The 10,211-nt window shown below is 45.6% G+C and overlaps 1 protein-coding gene across 3 annotated transcripts; it reads right to left on the reverse strand.

The window, feature by feature from the left end:
* Positions 1-1,525: 1,525 nt before the first annotated feature.
* LOC108617857 (uncharacterized) lies at positions 1,526-8,127 on the reverse strand. Of its 3 annotated transcripts, none has more exons than XM_089476199.1 (11): positions 7,987-8,127; positions 7,365-7,454; positions 6,765-6,854; positions 6,166-6,255; positions 5,520-5,822; positions 4,938-5,425; positions 3,090-3,251; positions 2,920-3,016; positions 2,402-2,829; positions 1,890-2,033; positions 1,526-1,809 (listed from the first exon to the last, which is right to left on the reverse strand). In XM_089476199.1, exons 1-5 carry the CDS (start codon positions 7,987-7,989, stop codon positions 5,631-5,633), a joined length of 465 nt encoding a protein of 154 aa, XP_089332325.1. In that variant the 5' UTR covers positions 7,990-8,127; the 3' UTR covers positions 1,526-1,809; positions 1,890-2,033; positions 2,402-2,829; positions 2,920-3,016; positions 3,090-3,251; positions 4,938-5,425; positions 5,520-5,630. The 3 variants fall into 3 exon arrangements, with proteins under 3 accessions (XP_089332325.1, XP_089332324.1, XP_089332326.1); XM_089476198.1 differs by having other exon boundaries at positions 7,881-8,021; XM_089476200.1 differs by lacking the exon at positions 6,166-6,255 and having other exon boundaries at positions 7,881-8,021.
* Positions 8,128-10,211: the final 2,084 nt, after the last annotated feature.

Genomic DNA, 10,211 nt, shown 5'->3' on the forward strand with positions numbered 1-10,211 from the left:
GAAGAAGGGTTTAATGAGTTGTCTCTCACTGAGATACCACTAATAACTCCAAAGTTCAAGAGCAAATTTGCTACTGAACTATATCAAAAAGCAAGAAACCAACAACGAAACAAACAACACAGCACATACACAGAGAAACTGACGCAGGCTCAGAATATGAAGCAACATGAGCAACATAAGCAACAACTAACACAGCGGCAACCCAATATGAATGCCGCTGTCCACTTGTCCCTCCCCGCCCCCAAGACTGCCCCTGCCCCCCTTCAACAAAAGCAAATAAAGATCCCCCCTCTATTTCTACCCCTGGTCCCTGATATTATGCCAATACTGCAAAAGCTACAGGACAATCCATTGATCAAAAGATTTAGGACAAAAGCCACTCCTAGCAATGGGCTGCGCATCCAATGTGAAGACATTGAATCATATAATGCTGCTAGGTCCACACTGGAAGAAGATGGAATACATCTGTACACCCACCAATTGCCCAGCCAGAAGGGTTTGCGCATCGTAGTGAAGAACATCCACCACTCCACTCCTTGCGAATGGATCAAGAATATATTGAGCGAGAAGGGATATGTGGTTAGACACATACGCTGCGCCAGGCAGCGTTTTACGGGAAAGCCGTTAAACCTTTTTGAGGTAGAAATACAACCTACTGCAGATGGCAGCCACTTAAATATTCTGAGCCTCAAAGAATTAAGCAACCAGGCAGTGAGAATCGAACGGCAAGCCAAGCCAGTAGATCCTCCACAGTGCCATAGGTGCCAGGCGTATGGCCACACCAAGAATTATTGTAGAAGGCCATTCAAGTGTATGAAGTGCGCGGGCGATCATGCCTCCACAGATTGCACAAAACAAAGAAACACCACACCCAAGTGCACCAACTGCGGAGGAGAGCACATAAGTAGCTACAAAGGCTGCCCATCCCTCAAGGCGGCCAGAAGTAAACTCTCGTCAGTTCGTGCTATCGCAGAAGTAAAACGGATGAAGCAGAAGCGGTTAACGGACGAGATGCCACTTGATGGGCAGCGGAAGGCAGTAGATGTGGCCAGCAGCTTACCACAACATCCAGGCCAGTCTCCCGCACTCTCACACAGCCGGGTCGTTCGCAGCGGTCTGGATGTCCACTCGAGCCAGCAGAAACAGCATCAGCAACAGCAGCGAAATAAAACAACAAAAGCAGCAGTATCCCCTTCAGACAGTGATATGCAAAATACTGCATCACCAGCAAATCCATTCAAGGCTTCGCATATCTCCTTACGCCCACAGCCAGTACTGGGCAAACCCCAGCACAAACGACCAGCAGGCGCCAAGGCAACAAAAAAGGCAAAAATAAATAGCCAATTGCCTAAGGTGGAGGCAAGCGGCGTCATCAATAGAGGCCCATCGAGCAATCTTGCTGAAAAGCACCTGGCTTGCTTCCAAAATCGACTGCGTGAAGAGCAGCAGCGTAATCAGCAACAGCCGCCACAACCCGACTACCTAACCATGTTCAATAAGCTAGAAAATAAAATAGACCAATTAATAAATGTTATGATGCGCTTTATTGAACACCAAGCTGCTAGCAGTACATTACCAGCACAACCCCATTAACAGCAAGAACTACTCCAGCAGGCATCCAGACAAAGGAATGCAAGCAGCATAGCCTCCATGGAGCTTGACACAGCCAATGACATGCCAAATGACGACTAGAGGTACTCCTATCCAGGCTCGCAATGACAGCTACGGCAGCCCCCTGAATGCCAATCCTCTCAAAATTGCATTCTGGAATGCGTGTGGTGCGAGCAACAAAATGCCAGAAATTGAGCTCTTTATGAAAAAAGAAAAAATACAGTTAATGATGCTGATTGAAACCAGGACAGCACCAAACTCTACAGCACTTGACGTACCTGGATATATCAAGTATGTAGCCACTGATCCCAACACAACCAGAAGAGGCGGGGTCGCAATCCTGGTCCGCTCTGACGTCAAGCATACTGCTCTACAACCAATCTGCGAGGAATACATCCAAAGTGCCCCAATAGCACTGGTAACTGAAAAATCAAACAAAAGAGAAATGATAATCGTAGCGCCAGTCTATTGTCCGCCCACATTCAAATGGTCCAGTAATCACTACAAAAGATTGCTCAATCACTTTGACAACTTATCAGGGGAAACTTCATCAAACTTCATAGTATGCGGCGACTGGAATGCAAAGCACTCTTGGTGGGGCAATCCACGCTCATGTCAGAGAGGCAAAGCGCTCTTCGAAGCTGTCCAGTCACGAAGGCGCTTCAACATTCTTGCAACCGGAGGCGCAACACACTTCCCATACGCTCGCCGCAGACGCCCATCGGCCATTGACTTTGCTGTCTATGGCAGCATGAATGGCATGCACATGGACATACAATCCACAACTGACCTGGACTCAGACCACCTCCCGCTGAAAGTCGACCTGTTCGCTACAAGTCAACAGCGAGCAGAGAACCCAGCTAATAGGTCCACGCGCCTCAGGATTCCAGAATCGAGAACAAGGCAATTCCAAGATGCACTGGATAGGCTGATACATCTAAACACTGAGATCGGATCCAGAGCTGACGTTGATGACGCCATTGAGGTGTTCCTACGCAATATCCAAGAGGCTGCCGTTCTGTCAACTCGCAATAATACTAATGGCAGCGCTCCGCATGGCCGTGGCAGTCGTTGTCGTCACCAGACCCTGGTACTGGATGAGCCCACAAAATTGCTCCTCGAATGGAAGCTGCGCTGTAAAAGGATTCTAATTGCCAGACGAACTCCAGAGGCAAGAGCGCAGTACAGAGCGGCCCAAAATCGTCTCAAAAAGGCCCTCTGGAAATTAAAAAATCAGAACATCAATAAGCAGTTTGAAGGCATCAACACCAACGACCAGTACAGCATGAGGAAACTGTGGCGACTTACGAAGATGATTAAAAGACAACCTCAGCCAAACTTCCCTCTATGCCTGAGCGCCCCGCCATCAGCCGCACTGCCACCAGCTACTCAGCCACCAAGCAGCCTGCAAAAATGGACCAAAACAACCGGTGAGAAGGCTGAAGCTTTCACCACACATCTTGAAGAAAGATTCTCACCTGTATTTGTCAATACGCCCGACGTCCAAACAGCAGTACGCAACGATCTGAGGCTGATTAAGCAGGTGAAAAAGCAGCAACAACATCACACGCGCCCAACCAGGCCAATAACAATGGTCGAACTGAGGGCTGTCATCGCTACTCTCGAGTCAACCAAAGCACCTGGGGATGATAAAATTGATAATAAATTGATTAAACAATTATCGCAGAAAGCACTGTTGTACCTCCTATTAATATACAACTCAATGCTACGACTTGACTACTTCCCCAGCAAGTGGAAACATGCAATAGTTACTATGATCCAAAAGCAAGGCAAGATGTCCTCTGACGTTAAATCATACCGCCCGATCAGCCTAACCTCTGGATTCGCCAAAATATTCGAAAAGCTGCTGCTCACCAGACTCTTCGAAGTCGAAGATTTTGCTAAAGCGATGCCATCACATCAGTTTGGTTTCAGGCGGAAACATGGCACTGAACAGCAGCTGGCCCGGGTGACTCAGTTTATACTGCGTGCCTACGAGCGCAAACAGTATTGCTCCGCCGTCTTCATTGACATTGCAGAGGCTTTCGACAGGGTATGGCATGAGGGCCTACTACTAAAGTTGGCCAAGTTACTGCCAATAAGACTATTTAATATACTGGAGAGCTACTTAGAGAACAGGACATTCGTCGTCAGCTGCAACGGCGTTACTTCTAGGGTGGGCCGTGTGTCTGCGGGCGTGCCACAGGGCAGCGTTATGGGCCCCATTTTGTACACTATCTTCTCCTCGGATATGCCACTGCCTTCCCAAGAGCATACGAATCGGATTGGACTGCCACAAGAGGAAATGCTGCTGTCCACTTTTGCCGACGACACGGTCATCATGAGCGCAGCTGATCTGCCGGTTATGGCTGTTAGAGCCAATGAGAGGTACTTGCAACATTTTGAGAAATGGACTAAAAAATGGGCCATTAATCTTAATGCCAATAAGACAGGCCATGTCCTATTCTCTCTAAGGCAAGCAAATCGGAGAGAATTGCAAGTAACTCCTAAAGTCTTTGGGAAAGCGGTCCCATATAAATGCTCGCACACATACTTGGGCATAACTCTGGATAGGAAACTGAACATGAAACAACATGTGGCAAGACTAAGGGCAAAAATCAGAACGAGAGCAGCAAAACTAGACTGGATGATTGGCCGAGACAGCTTACTGGCCAAGAGCTGCAAAGCTGTGCTAATCAAGCAACTCATTATGCCGCTGTGGCAATATGCCCTGCCTATTTGGGGTGCCCTCACAACTGAGTCGCAGATCACACGCATTCAGGGCATGCAAAATAGAATAATAAGAAGAGCGCTGCGCGTGCCCTGGCTCACACGCAACGCCGCTATAAATCTGAAGTATGGATTCAAAACAGTTGCAGAGGTTTTTGAACAGGCAAGTAGTCGTCTTGCCAACTCCTTGGCTGTCCACTGCAACCCTGAAGCAAGAGGCCTTATAGAGAATCCATATGAGCCGCAGCGGCTCCTCAGGCCGAGATATATGAGACAGCTGCAAAGCCATATACTCCCACTCCAGGCACTAGGCACTCAGGCTACGCAAACTACCAGCAACAGCAGAAGACCAACGATTCCCCTACCTACACTGATTCGTCTTGAAGCGGAAGAGCTGCAACGACAAGAGGCGGACAGACAGGCAAGCAACAGGGCGAAGCGACTTCATGAGCTACGAACTGGCCCTCCACCGAGCAGACTTTGCGAAACTCTAATAAACAGATACAGGAGAGACTATAGAGACGGGCGTATCACCAGAGAGGCGGCAGTAGCACGTGTTCAACGTCAGCCGCTAGCCATTAAGAAAATCATCGTACCTGACTATGATGAAGATCAAGATGACGACCCCCTGGCGTCAGCAACAATAGCTCCAGCTCCAATGCTGATAGCCACAGCGGCAGTCCTGGTATCGTTGGCATCAAATCCAACAACGACGACAGCGCTAGCAAATCCAAATCCAACTCCAGCGATGACAACAACTGAAGAGGCTCAAAACGCGGCGACACCAACTCCAGCGGCTGCGGCAGCACCAGATACAACTCCAACGCTGGAAGCGGCTATACTGCAACATACCTCTGCAGCAACAACTTCAGTGATGATGGATGCACTAGCGGCCTCAACCCCAAGTCAGACAACGGAGGCGTCACAAACCATGATGGCCACCACGACAATTGCGGCGTCAATATCTACTCCTACAGCAATGGATGCTATGCCTGCAGCAGTCCTACCATCATCGACTGCTTCCATACTGGCTACGGACCAGCTGAGTGATACAGCTGAACAAGAGGCGCTGCTTGATGAGGGGCTGAAAGAAATTAGAACCAGATTAGAACATGCCCTGGATGCTGATGAAAAGAGGACAGAGCAGCAACTAAGAGAGGTTCACCCCTCGTACTTACGTGCGCATGCATTGGCGAGACGTATGCGACACCAAGGCTGTGGCATGCAGTCGACATTCCGGCTCGTCCATTGGACACTAATTGCAGGCCTGGTGACAGTGCCTGCACATATTATGCTAGCTGCGTATGCTCTTTCTTTACAGATGTTGCCCTGCACTGCTGGAAGATGCTCGAGGCGGCCACTTCGTCCCCATATGATGGGGCCATGCTCCTTCCACTTCTTGTGTCCGCCAGAAGTGACGATGACAACGATCGCGGCGAATGCGAATGCGACTGCAACAACGGTACCGCCATCAATAGCACCTCAAAGAAGAAGAAGAAGAGGGAGAATTAGAATGCGTACTCCAAATTGCTGCGCCAACCAGCCAGAACAGCCATCAAACCAACCAATGCGCAGGCTGCTGCCTGGAATGAGAACTCATCCCGCCACCGGTGATGTGGCTGCTCCTGGGCCAATGCATACAGCTAGCGCTACACTGGCTGCATAAACTGCACTGCTACCAATAGCTTGCCTTGGCGGCCGCATTCCCACAAACATGCGGATTGCAATAAAGAGACGCGGGAGTAGCATAACTCCTGTGGCGCTGCCATATTCATCCTGAGTCGTAAGCTGCCTAAGTGGAGGAATGGATCAATGATGACTTACTTGCTGATAAACTTCAACGATGTGGGGTGCCCAGAAAGCATGCAAACTCCCGGCCAGAGGTTGGTTGTCCTGTCGAGTGCTGCCCAGATCCTGAAATAGAAAGATAAAGTATATATTAGCCAAATAAATGCAATTATATTATTAATAGTAATATACTAATCTAATTGTAATGTTTGTTCGATGCAATAATAGCCAGCACGTGTAATTAAGTGTGACCAGATCACACATAACATGTAAATAATAGAAAATAAGACAAATTTATCGTGTCCCACTTTTATCGAAATGTTAAGCTAATGTTAACTGCTATCGAAACGTTAATAGTTAAAAACGTTATATATTTTAAACCCAAAGCTATGACTTGCTGTTACCAAAATTCAAAAAAGTTGCTACTGTATTAGTAATAAGTTGGATTATAAATAAAAATAAAAAAAAAAAAAACAAACTGCACTGCTACCAATAGCTTGCCTTGGCGGCCGCATTCCCACAAACATGCGGATTGCAATAAAGAGACGCGGGAGTAGCATAACTCCTGTGGCGCTGCCATATTCATCCTGAGTCGTAAGTTGCCTAAGTGGAGGAATGGATCAAAGGAGACTTACCTGCTGATAAACTTCAACGATGTGGGGTGCCCAGAAAGCATGCAAACTCCCGGCCAGAGGTTGGTTGTCCTGTCGAGTGCTGCCCAGATCCTGAAATAGAAAGATAAAGTATATATTAGCCAACTAAATGCAATTATATTATTAATAGTAATATACTAATCTAATTGTAATGTTTGTTCGATGCAATAATAGCCAGCACGTGTAATTAAGTGTGACCAGATCACACATAACATGTAAATAATAGAAAATAAGACAAATTTATCGTGTCCCACTTTTATCGAAATGTTAAGCTAATGTTAACTGCTATCGAAACGTTAATAGTTAAAAACGTTATATATTTTAAACCCAAAGCTATGACTTGCTGTTACCAAAATTCAAAAAAGTTGCTACTGTATTAGTAATAAGTTGGATTATAAATAAAAATAAAAAAAAAAAAAAACAAACTGCACTGCTACCAATAGCTTGCCTTGGCGGCCGCATTCCCACAAACATGCGGATTGCAATAAAGAGACGCGGGAGTAGCATAACTCCTGTGGCGCTGCCATATTCATCCTGAGTCGTAAGCTGCCTAAGTGGAGGAATGGATCAATGGAGACTTACCTGCTGATAAACTTCAACGATGTGGGGTGCCCAGAAAGCATGCAAACTCCCGGCCAGAGGTTGGTTGTCCTGTCGAGTGCTGCCCAGATCCTGAAATAGAAAGATAAAGTATATATTAGCCAACTAAATGCAATTATATTATTAATAGTAATATACTAATCTAATTGTAATGTTTGTTCGATGCAATAATAGCCAGCACGTGTAATTAAGTGTGACCAGATCACACATAACATGTAAATAATAGAAAATAAGACAAATTTATCGTGTCCCACTTTTATCGAAATGTTAAGCTAATGTTAACTGCTATCGAAACGTTAATAGTTAAAAACGTTATATATTTTAAACCCAAAGCTATGACTTGCTGTTACCAAAATTCAAAAAAGTTGCTACTGTATTAGTAATAAGTTGGATTATAAATAAAAATAAAAAAAAAATTACAAATAAGCTCTCTGAACTAAAACAGTATCTAATTAAGCATCAGATAGATATAATGCTTGTATCTGAAACTCATCTTACTGACAACGACAGCACTGCAATTGACGGATACATAATGTACTTAGCAAACCACCCTACAAATAGGCGCAGAGGTGGCGCGGCAATTATAATCAAGCAAAATATTTGCCATTATGCTATGTGCTGCTCATCCTTGGACACGTATCAAAGCGTTGAGGTATCAGTCAGCTTGCAAAACGGCAAGCACGTAAATATTGTGGCCATTTACTGCCCTCCGCAAGTTAGCTGGTCGGATCAAGACTTTAAAAATCTGCTTAAATCCCTGGGCGACATCTTTATAATAGGCGGGGACTGGAATGCGAAGAGCCAATGGTGGGGCAACGCCAGATCCTGTAATAGAGGCAGAACATTAGTCAATTGTATATTACAAGAAAATTGCAATATCTTGGCAACTGGGTCACCAACACATTTCCCATTCAACTCGCGTCAAACTCCGTCGGCCATCGACTTTGCGCTCTTCAAAGGCATCAGACGGGATTTGCTAGCCATCTCTGATTCGTTTGAGCTCAACTCCGATCATCTACCTTTGCTAGTTCAGCTGGTCGAGAAGCCAATCATCAGTAAAGCAAAAGGCCACCTACTGAATATGAATGCAAATGTTAGTAAATTTCAAAACTACTTGAATGACAGAATCTTGCTAAACACTGATATCAACAATGCTGATGATGTTGACGATGCCGTTGATATATTTGTCAATAATATCAAAGATGCTGCAAACTTTGCTAATGCTCAATGTCCACGCAAGATATCTATGTCTAGATTCCGAGTAAGAAAGCAGACTCTCCAACTGATTGAGGCCAAGAAGCATATCAAACGCTTTCTTCTTCAAAGCCGAAGTCCGCTGGCGAAGCAGCTCTGCAACAGACTCTCAAATCGCATCCACAAAGATATCCAAGCTGCAAAACGAAAGTACGAAGAGGAGTTATTCAGTTCTATTGACCCCACAGATAGATATAGCATGCAGAAACTATGGCGACTCACAAATGAGATTAAACGGCAGCCTGCTCCAAATCTGCCTCTGCTGAAGTCCTGCAGTGGCAATGGCTCAAATGCTCGCAATGTATGGTGCAAGACAACAGCAGAAAAAGCTGAAGTCTTCGCTGATAGCCTTGAACGGCGATTTAAACCTCTCATCTCCACGTCGCCTAGTGACTTGGCTGAAATTGAGGCGCAAATAAGCCAATCATCCTCGTCTTCTTCGCTCTCATTTCGGCCAGTCACAGCAACAGAAGTCATCAATCATATTAGCACACTGGAAAAGATGAAAGCAGCTGGTTTAGATAATATTGACAACCACACAATAAAAGCGCTGCCAATGAAGGCAATACTATACCTTGTTTTGATCTGCAACAACTCGTTTAGATTTGGTCATTTCCCCTCTTGCTGGAAGCTAGCAATGGTGAAGATGGTGCATAAGCCTGGCAAGCCTACGCAACACGCCTCATCATACAGGCCAATAAGTCTATTGTCTGGCCTCTCTAAGATTCTAGAGTACCTTATTCTGAGTCGAATGCTTGAACAAGATGCCCTTATCAACGCTATTCCTAGCCATCAATTTGGATTTCGCAAGGGTCACTCAGCTGAGCAACAGCTGGGGCGTGTCTCACAGTTTATACTGAGATCATTTGAGGATCAATCGTATTGCTCTGCTGTCTACATGGATATTAAAGAAGCATTTGATAGAGTATGGCACACAGGCCTGAAATTCAAGCTTAAGATGCTCTTGCCTGATGCTCTATATCGAATGCTGTGCTGTTATTTGTCAAATCGCTCGTTTGTTGTTGAGTGTCATGGAGGATGTCGCTCAGCGATTAAGCAGATACACGCTGGAGTGCCGCAAGGCAGTCTGCTTGGGCCAGTACTGTATAATATATACACTAGCGACATCCCTAGACCTACATATGAGTCTGGAAACAAAATACTTATTGCCACTTATGCTGATGACGTCATTGTCCTCTCAGCAAACCGTGTGCAGGCAAACGCTCTAGCTCAGCAACAGGCCTACATGGACAAACTGGCTCAATGGGCAAAAAAGTGGTGCATTACAATTAATGCTAGTAAAACTAAGCATGTCTTGCACACTTACAGGAACACACTGCCGTATCAGGCTATTTGTATTGGAAATGAGGCGATTGAAAATGACACTTCTCATCCGTATTTGGGTGTCATGATGGATTCAAAGCTGAACTTCACTAGTCACGTCACTATGGTTGTCACGAGGGTTAGGGCTAGGCTGAAAAAGATAGATTGGCTTATTAACAAAGATAGTAAATTGTCTCTTAAAACTAAAACTATAATTTACAAACAGTTAGTTGCCCCACTGTGGCAATATAC

Source organism: Drosophila arizonae, unplaced genomic scaffold (genome assembly GCF_054131065.1).
Source record: "Drosophila arizonae isolate 15081-1271.41 unplaced genomic scaffold, UAZ_ARI_1.0 ARI_Backbone_107, whole genome shotgun sequence".
In the NCBI taxonomy this organism is placed as follows: Eukaryota; Metazoa; Arthropoda; class Insecta; order Diptera; family Drosophilidae; genus Drosophila; species Drosophila arizonae.